This window comes from Betta splendens, chromosome 24 (genome assembly GCF_900634795.4).
Source record: "Betta splendens chromosome 24, fBetSpl5.4, whole genome shotgun sequence".
Taxonomy (NCBI): domain Eukaryota; kingdom Metazoa; phylum Chordata; class Actinopteri; order Anabantiformes; family Osphronemidae; genus Betta; species Betta splendens.
Genome location: NC_040901.2, coordinates 5,778,581 through 5,796,256, shown reverse-complemented (window position 1 = coordinate 5,796,256; position 17,676 = coordinate 5,778,581). Strand labels below are relative to the sequence as shown.

Here is a 17,676-nt window from a genome sequence, read left to right as displayed (position 1 = left end):
AAGAGCCAGGTACGTGAATATAAGTAAAAAAAAGTGCTCAAAAAACGGACGGGCATTACGTCTTTCCATCAATTCGACAACACCCCCCCCCCCCAGAGCGCCTTCCCATTTCTGCCTTACTGACGTCCCCGGCAGCAACACTTTCACAATACCTGTGAATTACTTCTTCCTCCCCTCCCTCCACGACGTCGCCCCCCCTCCCGCCTCGTCCCTCTCTGTTTCCGTAGACCTCCCACGCGCGTCGCACATCTGTCCTGCAGCGCGCTAGGCGTTTAGCGCTACGGTGTACACGGGCGCCGCGTCTTTGTTTTATGTGTTAATATGCCTTCCCATGCTGCCGCCGTCATTATTCAGGTCTCAGTCCATCATAAACAGCATATTAATTCATTGTAGCGCCTGACGCTTCCTCACGCTGCTTTTATCCAGCCTCCGTTTTCGGCTCGTCTGCTTTTTCCACCGCTCCCACAGAACCTGGGGCTGACCCTTGCCGCATATCAAATTCTGGATTTCACAGCTTCCTCTTCCGTATTTATTTATTTTTTTCCAACACTGCTGAGTGCGGGGAATATTATCCACATATTTATCCCTCGCTGGGTAGAGCTTTCCCTCTGAACGCGCTCTCTACATGCAGAGCCATGTTTGCTGCCACCAGAGGTCAAAGGGCCACGGAAACCAACCGCATTTGCTTTGCATGTGTTCCATTAGCATCGATTCGCCATTCCATGTGAAAAGTGCAGTTAATACCAAGTGAGTATCTGGGCTTGTTTTATTTATAAACACATGCCCGTGGAGACATCCATTACCTTTAGTGGTTACAAAGACCTAGCGTGAAAACTGGTAGGGGAGCGTTCTGCAGAATCCCAAACCGTTTCTACCGCGAGCCATGTGATTTAAGCACCTTTCTTTACACGGGACCCAGGGGCTTTGTGTGTTACGCCGCTACGGCACCGTAGCTCATATCTCAGCCGCGGACTGTGAAAAGCGCGGTTCAGGCAGTTCATTCCTCGCATTGGAAATGAGAAGTGACTAGTTAAAAGCCTACTTACAAGGGAGCATCGACGGTTCCTGCGACGTCCGTGGCAATTCCTTTGATGCCAATCAAAGGATGGGCCGTCTCGGAGGGGCGGGCGGAGATGAAGCAGCAGCGAAGTGGCCCCTTCTTGGCCACGAGTCCCGTTTGTCACAGGCTAAGCTCACTGTGGATGATGAGTCGAAGGCACGCGGTAAAGTCTCCCTCCAGATCAAAGGTGCATGCGGCGCCTCATCAGTGGCCACGTGCCGTTTCTTTTTTTTTTTCAGTTTTTGTGGTCAGTTAATTAAGTTGCAGTGGAGTGAATTGATTGTAGCGGGTTGGTGCTGCCTGCGGTCTGGCCTGTCGACGGCACTGCGAGAGGGAGACGGTAAGAACAAAAGCAGAGATAAGAGCAGCCTCGGTCTGTCAGCGGGAGGACGTCTGCTTTAACTATTGTCAGACACAGATCCTGTATTTACAATAATTAGACAGTCTTGTCCACTGTCCAGGCTCTAAGCACAAATCATACCCAAGCATAAACACCAGCTTTATTTTTTATTTAGGGCATGTGAGCCTGTTTGCAAATGCAAAGACTGTTTGTGGGAGTTTGGGGCGTGAAATGCCTGAAGAATGAAAGATGAAAAGTCAAACGGAAGCCGGGAACAGAGAGAACAGTGGTAGCAACAAATACAAACCATGTTCATCCAAGTAGGACTGAGGTTTCTGTCAGGTTGGACCCCGTCTGCCTCATTAGTGCACACTGACCATGACATGAAATTGTCTGTTCCTGTTCCAAGACAAAATGATGCTCATTGATTCTTTTGTTGTCACTTCTAAACATTATATTCAGATGTAGATTTTTCCGATGCGGCGGCATCTGTCAAGCTTTAAAGCGACTCTGGGAGTCGAAGGATGCTTTATCTGCTTGTATCTTTCGCCCTATCTAATATCGACACACACCATACATAGTCGTCCAGTCGTGTATTGATGCTTTATGTCACTGGGCCTCGTCAAAGCCTCACCATGGCACTTTCATTTAGCTCATGGATCCATCTCAATTTGCCCATCCATTAATCTTTCTTTACGGCGAGCCGCCCAGGTAGCGGCTAGCCAAAGCAGACGAGATGCCCCATTACTTATTTAGCGCCACTTTAGAGGCGACCCGAGTCAATTGAGAAGGCACTCTCGTTTACGGTAACGTTTGCCGAGCGACCTCGGACGCGGGGCGGCGAAGATGAGATTGTGTGCGATGGAATCAAGTCGGTAAAAGACATGGTGGATGACGTGCCCTCTGGTCGGGGAGTTAAGTGAAGGTCAACCTGCCGGGCGCTGTGTAATCTGGAGGCTCTCTGGACGGTGACAGGCAGGGCCGTTTGTAAGGCCCAGGTGGAAAACTTGGCCGGCCTTCCATATCCTCTAAATCGATGTGACCAGAGGAGAAGAGTGGTAGTTTTTACCCCTGTAATGAAATTTTTTTTATTTTTTTTTTGCGACTCATAGTCTTCGGTGGATCCGTATTGGAGGGCAGCGTTTGACGCATTGAGAGCTCATGAGAAAGGACACATGACGCGAAGGGCGGGGGGGGGGGGGGGGGTTCCTCCAGCATCCGGGTTCTTTGTGTTAGCCTCTCATCGTGTTTACTGACAGCGAATGCTCAACTGAGCTTTCAGCTTCAACATTAAATGGAAAATTAATTTCAGAATCCTTTATTCATCACACGTGTCCAGATGCAACCAGCGTCTGTTCTCTCCCCTCCTTTCTTCTTGCTATATAGTGCAGGATACAACAGTAAATCAGACACTCTGGCAACATTTCAGAAACGGGAGAGCTGCTCTGTTTTTGCCAGGAAAGGGATTTGCCACAAGGCAGCATTCCCACCACCCCGCACATACAGTATGTGCGTCTCTCACCTTTCTCTCCCTCTCACCAGGATTTCCTGTTTTCGATCTTGGATACTTCTCCCCCTCTCTCTCACTCGCTCCCTCTCGCCTCTCTCTCCTCCTTTTATCTCGCGCTTCTCTTCTGATATCTCTGATGTTGTCCGACCGCTGTATGTGGTCTACTGTGTGAGAGACGTACAGCTGAGGCAGGTATAGCAAAAGAGGCAGGAGGTGGAAAATAAGCCGAACAAGGAAGCGTTTAGTTTATCATCATGTAATATAAAAATGTCTTTAGAGTCTTTTTTTTCTTTGTATTTTATTAATTTAGTGGAAACTAAATAAATGTCAGATTCCATTCTTACAGATTTCTACTCACTTTATGTGGTCAGCAGGTGGAAGGAAGGTCACGGATGCTGACTGGTTCCAGTCAGCGCATTCAGATTTCCCCCTGCTCTGTGATGGAGTGTAAAGCTTTGCTGTGCTGGAACACATTCCCCCACTCTGTAGCTCTAGTACAATACAGTCCACACCTCATTCTCCTTATCATTACCTCTCTTCCCTCTTTTCCCTCTTTGGTCATTTCAGTGGCCTCTCTATTTGTTCATTCCACTTGCCTCAGCTGTCTCCAGGGCCATTAATCTATACCGCTCCAACTGCTCCTCAGAGCCAGACCGAGCCGCGGCGCCGTTGGCTGTGCTCTCTGAAAGGCCCCTGTGTTCATACAGATATGAAATGCGCGACAGAGACACAGAATGGCTTTTAGAGGGAAGCTCGAGATAAGTAGAGAGGAAGTGAAGGATACACAGGGAGAGGAGCGCTCGCCCGCCCCCCCTGCGCTCCGTGTCATCTCCAGCCGAAGTGACAGAATTGTGTATATGAGAGAGTGAGATGATGTCGCCCTGAACAACTGTACCGAGGTTTGCTGCGGCGTCTGCCCTTTGGAAAAGGTTGAGATTTGAGGAGATTAATATGCCACTGGTCCACGCTGGGGAATTTCTGGCTCGCTCGCAGCCAACCTGGACAGGCAGCAGCCGTCAGAGGTGACGAGGGACTGGAGCAGATGGCCCGGATTAATCAGGGAGGGAGCATTGTCCAGAGTCCACGTGAGAGTCTGGGGAGAGTTTGGCCTGATCTGCAGCGTTAGAGCCTCAAAAGGAGTCAAAAGGAGACGAGCCGGTCTGACTCCATGCAGTACGTCGATGCTGCGGCTGGTTGAAGGCGAAAGCTGAAAGTTGTGAGAGAGTTGCTGGCCGTATAAGCTGTCATCTTCTATTCCTTTTCCTCTAAAACATAAACGTAACTAGAACATTAATAGAGCCATTAAAAAATTTGTGCGAGAGAATGTGGTGTCTTGGGTTGTGGTGGTGGGTTCTCATTCTCTGTTAAATTGCCTTTTAGTGCTGCAATCTTAGACGGTGCTTCACATGAATGCCCACATTTTTTATATTTATATATATATATATATATAATATACACTAGAATTCTGTTTTTCATAAAGTGTACTTTATTCTGACTCCAAATGGAGGTTCGTCTCCTGTCCTCTTGGAGCGCAGGGTTAATAGGCAGCACTGGGCCATCTACAGCAGTTAGAGGTTAAACGTGTTGCTCAATGTGTCTCAGAGTAGTAGGTGCTCTGGAGGAGATCAAACACAAGGCTTTCCAGTCTCAGGATGATCTCTGTAACCGCGCGGCGGTGAGCGAGTCAATAATGCATGCTCACGTTATGGAAGGATGGGCCCGCAGTAAATGTAGAGCAGTTATTGCTTCGTCGAGGGTCAAGATAGAGCCCAGCCTTGGAGCATCGCTATGGTAATCGCTATGCCCAATTTGAAATGCATAGGGCATTACCATGGCAACAGAGGTGATGTCATAACTTCTGCTGTCAGCAAAGTCCCTGTAGTTGTGGATGTGACCACATTACCCCCATACCATGACAGCTTTTTATAGCCGAGGCCGGGCGGCTCGCAGACCTCGGCGCTGTGCATCACTGTCACCGTGGCCACTCCTCGCGCGCTCGTCCACATTGTCTCCCGCCTCTCGCTCCCGTTTAATGCCCTTGTTCTCTTCCTCGCTCTCTCATTGCCGCTCTGTCTCTCTTATTGATGTCTATATCTCTTGATCTCTCCTCCGGCTTGGCCATGCACACTAAGCTGGTGGTGTTGAAAGAGATGGATGCTCACTGCCCTCAGTAATCTCTGCAGCAGCCATTTAGATAATTAAGTCACTATTCTTGCACTTGCCTCGCGTCCCGCTACCAAAGCTAAGCTGCCCCCGTGCATGATGACGTATTAGCACAAAATCCCACATTAGTCCAGAGAAAATGTCATTTTATTCGCTTCCAACTTGCCTGTTTGTGTACGTGTACATGTGTTTCCTGTATATGTGTGTGTGTGTGTAGCTGTGTGTGGCATCAGCAGCAAGAGCTGTTTGTTTTGATGCCGTTGTTGCTTTTTGTCTAGAGAACAGAGAAATTCGCAAAAGGATGCGGAGAGAAAAGGCGTCAGCTGCCATGGGCCACAGAGAGTACACACACACACACACACACACACACACACACACACACACACACACACACACACACACACACGGCGTGATTGGCATCGGAGGAGTCTGCCGCTCCCACACCCTGTAGAAAAAAACGAAGCGTGCAGCAAGGCTGGATGGGAAATTGTACACGCTAGCCCCAGGGTTTTCCTCCAACTTTGTGTCTTGCCGTTGTGATACTGTGGCGTTTTGTTGAAAGTCTGTGTTTTAATTAACTGAGCAGCAGCGTGTGGCGTGCAGCGGCAGAGGTAGCGGCGCCTCCCTGTTCCTTGGGCTAATCACATGCCAAACACCGGCGGGCTGTTGCTAAACTCGGCCGTCCTAATACTGCCCAGCGCCGCTGCCGTCCCCGTCTCCGGCGCTGACACACTCGGACGGGGAGGCGAGCGCCGGACCACGCTGTGTTCATCATGCAAAAGAAGAAAGGGAGCCCGCGTTCCAGCCGTGGTAAACATGCAGCTCGGACACGCTTGCATCACGTCGTGTGTGTGTGTATACACACACACAAACAGGCTGACATTCTGAGAAAGTTCTACAAGTTAATGCTCTGCCTAAAGAGCTGTTTCCACTGAGGGCAGAATTAGCCGCCAATGGTGCAGGTTTATGCACTACATCTCAAAGTAACCCTCTGCCTGTTCTCTCCTCTCTGTCTACCTAATAAACCTTATCCCCCTTTTATCTGCTTCCAATGATGTGGCCTTTGCTTGCATGCTTTATCAAAGAGGAGGGAATCGGCGAGAGGCTTTCTTTTTTTGCAAAGCGGGGCAGTGTGTGCATGTCACACACCAGTGTTTCATCCATCAAGGTGTCAGATTAACGTACAAAGTGCCATCTCTCGCTATCATGTCCTCTGAAACCCCTGTGGAAATCCTAACGGGCAGATGAGATAGGGAAATATGTGACGCCGGAGTCAGATTAGCTCCCAGAATGACTGGTGATTACGCCGCGGCTCAGCTTTATTTGTGTCACATGGTTTCCATTTGCCTCGTCGCATTTGCTGTTCAGGGAAAAACCAGTGTGCTGCATATGGATCTATATGGATTACTTTTTAACTTAATATTGCTTAAGCCGCGGTTTAGCGACACCCTATGTTTTATGTCTCCGGATTCCACTCAGGCCTCTAATGAGCTGTACAAACAGTACAGAAAGTACAGATTTCCCTCAAACCTCTCGCATTCTCAGAAAACGTTTTGTTGCTTCCACAGGCGATGTGTAGTTGCATCAATTTAAAACTCCCACACTGCACCTGTACGTACACACACACACACACACACACACACACACACACACACACACACACACACACACAAAGCGACTCCTTCTAGCTTCCACTCTATTCTTTCACTTTCTTCTGGAGCATCAATTAAATTTCTTCTTCTCCTGTATCATGTCCTTCAGTGGTGACGCTAAAAATACCCAGCCTGGTACAGTACGCAGCACCAACCAATACTTAAAAAGGATTAAGTCAAACAAAATCTCCTGCCACAGAAATGTTTGACCGTGCCAGCACATCGCCTAATGGCTCGTATTTTTCATGCAGATGTGAGCTGTAAGCAGACGTTTATGTATGGCCGTGAACGCGTCGCGGCGGAGACAGCGTCTTCATCATCCGCCGGCTCGTTCGCAGGCGCGCGCGCTCCAGCTGAGGCGGCGACTTTTGAAAAGCCTGGCTCGCGCTGCTCTGGGCTATTCTTGTACCAACAGTCTCTCCCATTATTTAAATATATCGGCACGAATACCTCTGTTGTCCTGGAGGAGCGGTCAGCCCCGCTCACTGGTGCGCGCGCGAGCCAGTGCGCCGCTGTGTATGTGGCACGTGCGCACCCGGGCCGCGTCGTGCGCGTGTCCCACAGGGGCCGCTCGTTCACAGCGCTCGCTTTAGGCCCTCGTTTGTACCGCGCCGATCGCTGACGGACGGGGCCGATCGTTAGCGCGCGCTCGCGCCGGGCTGCCGCTCACGTGTCCGTCCGTCCGTCCCTCCGTCCGTCCCTCCGTCCGTGCGTGCGTGGCTGTGGCGAAAGCCCAGCTGTCGCCGGGTCAATAGAAGTAAACAGCAGCGCAGATTGGAAACGGAGCCGGCTCTTGGGGAGTATCTGTAGCGAGTGTAATAGCTGGGTCTTTGAATGTGCCAGCAAAGCAAACATCGCACCCTAGAGCAGATGCACCGCATGACACGACACCCATGCCTGATCCCGTCCTTAACACCCTTCTTCCTATTTCAGGCTGCGCACACACACACACACACACACACACACACGCTGCTGCTGTTATATCTCATTTCTCCATCGTGCTCACGCTCTCGCTGCCTCGCCACCGCGTCCCGTCCATCTGTTTCGCTCCCTCTCCTCCTCACATCTATCCGTGGCTCCGTGTGCGTTCCCATGTGCCTTTGTTAACACGGCTCTGTCACGCACGCGCCCGACATGCTGCCTCCGAGCGACAGATGCTGTTCTTTAAGGTGTGCGCCTCGCGCAGGTTATATATTTATTTAGTGTAATGGCTGCTCAGTTGATCAGTATTAAAAGGCTAATGAGCGCGTGGACTTACAGTTCACTTATATTGAGCGTCTGTGTTGATCGTGTGTTCAGAACGCTGTGTGCCGGGTGCGATTTAGATCCTGATGCGTCAGCAGCGCAACGGGGTTCGATAAGAACTCCCAGCGACCAACACGCTGCAGCCGGCTGCTTTTAACTCGTGATTTAGCTGACAACACAATGGAGGTGCCCGTCAGTCAGCTCATTAGGTCTGATTGCTGACGGAGTCGTCCTCCGCTTCTCTCCTCGACGCCCGTTTGCGCTTCCAGAGCATTAGAGTTTAATCATTTGTTTAGGTTTTTAGTGGCCAGAAAATAGCATGTGGGGGGTGCGCAGGTGTTATACCTTCAGGTTACATTATTAATATTCTGACAGTATTCCTGGAAAGCCTCAATAATTGCTGTAGGATACGACTGATTTTTGTCCTTAGGTGGTTATAAAAGTGAAAGAGGCCTTAAAAAGCTTGGCTTAACATGCAGCGCCCACAGCTGAGGTTATGATCCCTCCTTTGAACGACGATTGTCTAGTCCGAGGCTGACACTGACTTCATTGGACGTGAAGGGAAATGGGCATATCTTTATTGGCACGTCTCCCCAGAGCACGGCGGCATGGAGCAAAGTGTCATTGGAGATGTGATGCATTCAAGTGTTTATCTGGTCTGGCAGAGTCCACAGGTGCGCCGGGTGTTGATTTCCACAGGCACCTCCTGAAAGCGAGATTTCTTTTATCGCCTCGTACGCGGCCTCGGGGTGACGCGAGCTCGTGGGGAGGAAAAAAAAAAAAGGACTCGCAGAAATTTAAGTCCCTGTAATTAGTAGCTAAAATCCGTCTGTTCACCGCGGACCATGAATGTAGTGGGATTTGTCTCGGTGCCACTCGTCGTGCGGAGATCAACTGGCAGCCTCGGGTTACGCAGCGCGTACTGACACGCACAGCGCCGCCATGACAGCAACTCACTTAGAGGATTGTGCACATAATGAAATGTAGTGGCAAGATTGTGAAAATGCCACTTAGGGAAGTGAGTGACAGAACATGGAGCATGGTTGTGTGTGAGGCCTCTCGCTCTGTATAAAGGACCTAAAACAGGTTCGATGGGACAGATTTCCTAGAAATACCCAGTAAATAATAATAGACTGCTGAATAGTGCTTTGCAAAGGTTTTAAAGATGAATCATTTTCTTAAACAGCCCTTTCCTTTCTGGAGGATAATATAAAACAACAGGCTGGTGCTTTTCATAGATGCTCCAAACCACCAGGTCCCAGTAAAGGCTTGTTGAGTCACAAGTCTATCTTTTGTGAGAGCACTTTGTGGTTTGTCGCATAGTCTAGGTGTGTGCGCGGCTGCCTAGCGGTACAGTGTGAGCCGGCGTAAAAATAAACCCGTGGCCCTCATTATGACGTGAGATAATTCCTGAAGTACACGACGGCGTCTCGTCGCCGTCCTCTCACTTGTTGGCTGAGGTGTGAAGCTCAGCAGACAGGAAATATTACCGAGCACGTCCTCCGCCTTTGTTCCACTGAACTAGCACCTTGGTGACTCTCGGCCTCACGTATTTTTAGAGGTAATACAAGCTTTTACTGATGGAAAGTGTGAGGCTATTAAGAGGTTACAGAGAGAGGGGGGGGTTATTGCAGTGACAGTGAGGAAGCGAGTGCGGGGACTGTCCCAGCTTTCGGTGGCTCCGTCTGGCTCCGGCTGCACATGAGCTCACTGTGTTTGGACAGAGCAGACTTTGTGCGAGACAGAAATAAATAAAGGGTGGAGGGGGTTGGGAGAAAGAAAGGGGGGTCGGGGGGTACATGGAGGAAGAGCAACGAAGGATGGAGGGAGGAGGAGGGAGCGTGTTCCAGGGGTAAATAGACGCCCGGGCCCCGCACCCAGCGGCCTGTGAGCTGCATCACGCTCATCAAGCGCCGCCGCGGTGACGTCTGCCGGAGCCGTCTGTAACAGAGACTTACTGGGTCGTAGCATATATATGCTTTCGCATGCGTCCGCTCTCCTGCGAGGCTCAGGCGCAGCGCGACAGACCCCAGAATAAAGGATAAAGACTTATCATCTGCTGTCGTTCCTCCTTTTTACAGAGCGGGGGATTTTGCATGGGTCCCGCTGCACCAGGTTTGAGCTTGTTATTTATTTATTTCATCTGTTATCAAGGGCTCGGGAAGCAAAACGTGCCTTTGGCAAAGAAGAGTACAATGCACTACAAACAGGAGTGATGGATCCCGCTACTTAGACGCTGAGTGGCTTTGATTGATGACATAATGTAGAGGGACACGCCGCCGCGTTAGGACGGCACCGCGGCCCATACTGATGTGACGCCAGCGCCCGGCGCCTCAGCCTATCACGGCCCGACGCGCCCGCGCGAGGGGGAGGACCCTCAAATGCACTCCAAGGGCAATCTGATTGAATTAACCAGCCATTAGATGTATGAGATGAGCTGTAATTGCAGGCGTATTTATCTGTTCAGACGGATGAGTTCTGACCACAAGGTCACGGCAGCGCCGCGCCGTCCTCGGGACAAGTTGACTCCGTGCGTTGGGCCTGATTGTGTCGTTTTAACCTGCCGTCGGTGAGCCTCCAATAAACAACACCCAATTTAGCCTCTTACAGTGTGTGTGTGTGTGTGTGTGTGTGTGTGTGTGTGTGTGTGTGTGTGTGTGTGTGTGTGTGTGTGTGTGTGTGTGTGTGTGTGTGTGTGTGTGTGTGTGTGTGTGTGTGTGTGTGTGTGTGTGTGTGTGTGTGTGTGTGTGTGTGTGCGTGCGTGCGTGCGTGCGTGCGCGCTGTAATAGACCTCTCCTCGTTTCCCCTGCTCTTGTCACAGCCTTCGTTAATGACTGAAAGAATGGGAATTACAGGCAACAAATGAGCTGCAGTGTGTCCGTGTCAGTCAGGTGCAGAGGGAGCAGATGCTGAGAGCGTTTACGCCCGAATGTCACCGCGCTCCCCTCTCCCCCCACTCCGTTGCGACCCCCCCCCCCCCAGCTTTTTAATATCTCTCCGTGCGCGTATCTCGTACATACTGTACAGTATATTAAGGGGAATCATCCTGACCTGGACTCCGCTTTCTTTTTAATTTCCTGCAGACCTGCCCCTGTTGTTCCCTCTGAGAGGAAGAGGAAGTGATGTCACGCCACCACCACCGCTTTGAGAGGGACTACCGGGGGCCCTGGGACCGCCGGGACATCCGCCCCTCCGGCCTCCACAACGGGGGAGCCAGCCATAGCTGTGCCTCCGCCGTCGTCAACGGCAACAACCGCCCGGGGCTCCTCCCCCTCCCGGTCATCCCCTCCCTCCTGCCCACCCCAGTCACAGTTGCCGTGACAACATCCAGCAGCGACATAGCGGTCAAGCGGGGCATCACGGCAGCGGGACCGGTGGCTCCGGCGTCGGCCAAGGTAGGAACGCGGTCCAGACAGACGCGGGGGCACCTGCTTCCTCCGACTCCCCCGTCTCATCCTGCGCTGTCGACCTCCATTCCCGTCTCTGTCAACTTTTTAATCTGTGAAGACTCCCCAACTGGACATAATCTCCAACTTTCTCCACGCTGTCACAGCTTTCCAGCTTTTCCCTCTCGCCCTCTCTCTGTTCCAGTTTTCCAAATGTTCCTGCGCTGTCCAACTCTGTCTTTCTGGTTCAACTGTCTCAGCTCTTGAAGCTCCTCCGCCTGCTCTTTCCGCCCTTATCCCTCGCCCCAGTTCTCTCTCTCTCTCTCTCTCTCCGCTCGCTCTCAATCCATTGCCCCATTCTTGCCAAGCCATTTCCCTTCCATCGTTATTTTCCCTGCCTACCAAATGGCAGGCTCGTCCTGCCTTCGCCTCCTCGGTAATTTTCTTCCTTCGTTATGTAAATGGAGTCTGACAGTCATGGGCGCTGCTGTTAGAAATGATGGTCGGGGGTGGTGGTTTTCTAAACAAGCAAACAAACCCAGGACAACATGATTGCATAAGCCTCGAGTTATGATACCGTAGAATTTTAGATACGGTGTCCCTCTCATAACTGCACTTGTCCTAATGAGGGCGGAGCTCAGGTGTGGGTGATTATGATGGAATTCAGGTTGCGTGCATGGGTCTTTTGTTTTTTGCTAAAATCTGCTTCTTGGAAATATGTATAGGAGTGTGTGTAATTTAAATGTCAGTAGATCCTCGGGGTCTCTCAGTGTGGCCTACGCTTTCAGATCAGAGGTAAACAATGCTCTGGTAATTCAGTCCGTGAGTGCACATTGTTAGAGACGCAGTGACCAAGACACCGTAAATCTGCTCGGGCTCCGCGTCGGCTCTCCGCCTTTTGTGTGGCTAAATAATTACATACATCCCAACAAAGTCTCGCCGACTCCCACCGCAGCCATTGTTATCACTCAATGGGTGCCAGAGCAATTAGGTGCTTTGCTTTGCACTTCAGAGCACATTTGTTTAAAGGCGCCGTACATGCGAGGATGTATGGGTGCGTACGTGCAGCTTGTTATTCAGATGCCTCCCCAGGTGCCACTCTGTTAGCTTCATTCACGGCTTGACCATTATACTGGGTTTTGCCTTTGACCGTACTTTGTCTATGAGACCAGCAACACTAAGAAAGGGAAATACTCACTGTCTGTGCTCGCCTTTAATTAGAACCTGGAAAAGTTACGGGGACCCACAACCCGATCGGAGCCTCCCTCTCTCTCTCTCTCTCTCTCTCTCTCTCTCTCTCTCTCTCTCTCTCTCTCTCTCTCTCTCTCTCTCTCTCTCTCCTGTCATCTTCTATGAGAGCCGCTGGGAGTGACGGGCAGATGCAGCTCTCTCTCCGCAGCCCGTGTCTCCACGCTGACAGGCTGCTCGGAGAGGCGCTCTCACAGCCCGGCAGCTGAACCTGGACGAGATTGTGCTCCGGTGTTTGTCTGACGTTCAATATGCTGCGTAATAAAGCCGTAGAGTAAATGAAGTGGCTTAAATGACAGATATACTGTAGCTTCGGAATAAATAGCTTTTACTCGCGCTTTTATGAACTGTGTGTGTGTGTGTGTACCTGACAAATGCCGAGTTGAACAGTACCATCTGGCCCGGATGTCTGGCCCGATGTAAAGTTAACCAAATGGAACCGTGCACTATGGTTAATTTAGGGCCACACTTTATCATTAATCTTTATGTATTTTTGAGTCGGCGCCCGCATTAAATCCTAATAACCACGACAGCGCCTGTCTCCTGCTGACGAGCAGCCACGGCACCCAGTGTGTCGGCGGCGCTGCAGGTCCGGGTTCGTGGTGAACGGCCGCTGATTTGCAGAAAGGACTTCCAGCGCAGCTCTCCACCGAGCATATTCATGTCGACAATAGATCTGCATTACTGCAAATGAACCAGATATTTCACTGATGTCTCCTACTGCTGTGGGGGGTTTGTATTCATTATAAGCACGCTGAGTTATGAATGACAGAGAATTGGAGTCGCATAACACAGAAACACTTGGATAACCTCTCATTTTTGAATTTGAAATTATTGGCTTAAAGCATTAATTGGGTGCATCTACAAACCCACTCGAATTATGCACATTTTCACGCTGTTCATTAAACGCTGGACACATTTATTTCAGCAGCGTTAATGATTGTACTTACTCCGTCTGTAAACATCACTTGGAAAATAAGGGCTGTTCATCACGCGAGTCTCCCAAAACATGTTCGCTGGGGATCACTGGGCTTTAGAGGACTCTCTGAAGGAGCGCGTTCACTTCCAGGGAAAGGTTTTCATCAAGTGTCCGTTTGCACATTAAAGTTGCAGGTTGTTATTGAGGGCTTGGAGGATTTCATAGGGTTTAAGCATGAGCCAAACCACTAACATTAATATCACTTAGAACGCATCTTCCAACAGAAGCCCACAGAAACATGGATTCCTGAGCTTGGTCTAATCTTTTAATATGAAATGTTTAATCCATCCTTCTCAGATATTAAACCGCAGCAGGGCTGGACTTTAGCCAGCACTCACCCAACATTGGTTGATGTTAGGACACAATAAATGACTTAGGTGAAACTAGTCAAACTTGATATTTATTGTTTTTTTTTGTGTGTGCTGCTGCAGCTTCAGCTACAGTATGACACCTACTTCAGTTTGATCTTCAGCTGATAGGGATTCAGCGTAATACCTGCTGCCGGCGGTACATTAAAGTGCTTTTCCCCAGCACGGCCAAATAAAGCGTTCCGTCTGTTGAGCACATCTTGACAGAAATCCCTATACATCCATTTTTCCTTTTGATTGGCTTATTTGTTGTAGCCCCTTTTTACGAAAGGATGTCATCACGCGGTGACAGATCTCAGCACCTCGTAGCTATTCTTTTAAAATGACTAGTTGCTCCTTTGCCTTTGTGGCTGCGTGCCGAGAAAGCAGAGTTCCCACAGTTGTTTTGAAAAGGTCTGTTTTTGACACGGATTTTAAGAAATTTGATAAAAGCATCAGGTGAATGAACAAATATATAAATAAATCCCAATTTCCAAGCACCTACGTCACCAATCAATGGAGCTCATTTTGAAACAAAGTCACACATTGTGCCTTGCTGGACATTGATTTCAGCCAGGTTATCTAGCCCATGGATTGAAACAGACTCCATACTGCGCCCAACACAACATGGTATCCAGAGAACAGCAGGTGTCATGGCCTCTCTCTGACACAATCAAAAAAAAAAAAATGGGAGAAACTCACAGAAGCTCGCCTCTTCGGGGAGGCACGCTTTTCTGGAACCGGTTTGAGGCACATTTGTCATTTTCCTGACATGTGCTGCAAGTCCAACAAATTACAATGAAGTATATTCTGGCCGGCTTTAGCACATTCAATACTTTTAAGGCGACAGCGGCAACCGCGTGTGACAGCGTGATAGGACTGTGCCTCATCTGTGTGATGCATTAGCAGTGTTTTAGCTTTTCTTCCTGTTTTTTAAATCGAGCTTTTTTATATTCTCCCCACCCTTTAACTCTGCAACGAGGAAAAAAAATATCTCCATGTGAACAACACTCCAGTGTCAGGAAGCCTGGTAATGAATCGTGTTTTGGATTCTGAAATCACGGCGTCTTCATTGAGGTTCAGGCTAAAAGGGGGAAGGAGTCTTTTGAAAATTGGGCTAACCTTGTGATGAGTTGCTGTGAGATGTATTGAATAGGAGATGATTAAAGTTTAAGCAGACAGCATGCTGGGTGAGGGAGACAGGGGGGGTAGGTGAATGTTACTTGTGAATTAGCTTCAAATAGAAAAAGAAACTACAATCACTCTGTCAAATAGTGGATCTCTATCATAGAGCGGGGGGAAAAAAGGAGCTTTATGTTTCCAAAGCAGACACTCTCCATGGGGCCCTGAAGAAAGCCTGGCTTCCTTATGAGAAGAACCGCAAGCGCTAAACGTATCCGCGAGGAGAACAATTGCTTCACAGCTTGACGTGAAATCATCCCCACCTGCCTTTTATTGTTTTATGCTAAGGGCCATACAGGAAGTCGGTGGCGATCGTCAGTGACCTCTGTCTTGCTTCTTTCTACCCATTAGAGCTTCTGATTGGCTGAAAACACCCGATTCAAGCCCTCATCAGTGGTTAGAAACCTCCTGGCGTGTGACATTTAACAAAACGCTTATAAACTCCTGTTGCCATTGGAATTTGGAGTTCCGTGAACGCATCACTGTATTTCTTTAACACTAGCGCACTAAATATTCATAACTCGTCTGTGTACAAGCACAGTGTAAAGCAATCACGGCAAGTAAACACAACAACTTGAAACTGTGAAGCGAATATCATTATCTCATTAAATATTAAGGAGCGCAGACTTCCTGACGTGCCTTTATGTTTGCGTTAGGATCAGCAAGGTAAATAAGTTCCGCACTCCGCTGCCTGGGTTTGATTTATTAGCCTCTCGCCAACGGGTCGTCATCCCATCAAAGAAATGCTCTGTGCCCCATACATTTACTGGAAATGTCCCAAAGCCCAGACAGTTCCTCAGAAACGCTCCAAAGTGATTGATGGGAAATATTTCATTTCACCATCACAGCTTTCACTCATTATCCCGAGGCCGGAATCTGAAGGGCTTTTTTGTAGGTCAGTCAAGTATCCACTTATCTGACTTTCCAGTGTTTAAACAGTTCTGTAATTTTAAACATGTCCAACCAGAGGTCTATTGCACATTTTGTTCTTTCTAAGTGGTTAAGTGCTGTGGGTGTCAGACTATATTTCGGTGCTGAAAGTCAGCTTGTCTGACATCACGCTGAGACAAACCTGTCGGCTCTTTGTGCCTCGACTGTCCGGTCAAAATGTCAGTTTGGATGAAGACAGGCCTTGGTTAGTATGCAGAGAGCCGTCCTCCGCTATTACACATGCCACTATTAACACTGATGCTTCCTCTTTGCTCCTTCTGATTGGGTTCTCCCTCACAGGGTTTTTATTCCCATGCCTCCATTGTTTGCCCGCTGTTTCCGAGGAAGTCATTAGTCGCTCGTCTAGTGAGATGCACACGCGTGGCTTCTGACTGACGGCTCGCGAGGGGAACGGCGCCATCCTTCCGTTCGCCGCCGCGCTTGGCGGCAGTCACGCGCTCCTTCTTTAATCTTTTGTTGTCTTAAACGCGAACATCATCATAATGTTTGTGGACAAACAAATCCACCGTCGGGCGTCTACAACAGAGTCATTAAGGAACACGGGACCTCGAGGGAGCCCGGCGCGGATTAAGCAGTGATTTCCCTTAAGATGATTTATGGAAACTTTTGAGTGTTAACGAGAAGCCGTGATTGTGTGTTTACCGGGAGCAATCGCACCAGGGTCTGGATGCCGCGGCACCATGTGGGGAGAATTAAAGTTTTCCACTTGGAATCAGACCAGGCTATGCTGCAGTGATTGCTAATCAGGGCCTGTTAGAGAGAGCGAGAGTGACAGACAGACAGACAGACAGACAGACAGACAGACAGACAGACGAAGGAGCCGGCAGAATGACAGACAGGCACCTCAGTGCTGAGGACTGCACGCTGTCAAACCAACAGAGGAACCTGTCAGACCTGTTATCCGGATTTGAAATCGGCTAGATGGGAAACGGCGGCTGCGGATCTGATGACAGATCTATCAGGAGTCTCGCCGCGTCATCGCGCGGCGGCGGTCCCCCCTTTTATTGTCAATAAAAATATGGACAACAGGTGATCTGGGCGCGACGTGGGCCTAAAAGGAGACAGCTGGCGGATGCGGCAGGACGACGGTGCAGCGGGTCAAAGCGCGGGTGAAGGCAGGTGTTATCTTTGTCTAGTCAGTCTCGCCGCGACAGGATGTTCTACAGGTTTTATCCAATTCCTCCAGTCTCGTGGGTTCGTCTGTGCCTTTCTGCTGCAGAAGCAGGATCCAAGCTGACCTTTGGTGCCAACAATGAAGCAGAGACTGTGTGTCTTTTATAAGACACAATTGTGCAAATGTGGCCAATTTATGTCCGAGCCAGGTTGTCATTTCCTCTGCTTCAGATGCATCTGCGGGGTTTAAATCTTCCTGGAGACGACACCGACTCGACGGGCTGAGCTCTGACAAAGCCCTGGTGCCTGAAATAGGAGGCCTCTCAGGGTGTGGGGTGAGCCTCACACAGCTTCTGGCAGCAGGCGGGGGGCCGGGCCGGCAGCGGGGGCTTTTGTTGCGCCGGGTTGCCGTGGCGATGGATGGAGCAGCCTCCACAGCGCACCGGCCGTCCTACGGGCCTGGCTCCGAACCGGCGGCCCGATGGCTCAATCTAATAAGC

General features: G+C 49.8%; 1 protein-coding gene across 12 annotated transcripts in view; it reads left to right on the top strand.

The window, feature by feature from the left end:
• Window positions 1-17,676, top strand: part of LOC114849192 (kelch-like protein 29) — a 149,738-nt gene that overhangs the window by 38,872 nt on the left and 93,190 nt on the right. For 11 of the 12 annotated variants that reach the window (XR_003784579.3, XM_029140349.3, XM_029140350.3 and 8 more), the window contains one exon: window positions 11,054-11,365. Coding sequence is in view for 11 of the 12 variants with exons in the window: in XM_029140349.3 (XP_028996182.1) it covers window positions 11,093-11,365 (273 nt within the window). In the remaining variant the exon portion in view is untranslated. Of the gene's footprint in view, window positions 1-9,935; window positions 10,086-11,053; window positions 11,366-17,676 lie in introns of those variants that run through there. The other variant, XM_029140352.3, reaches the window with a different exon arrangement.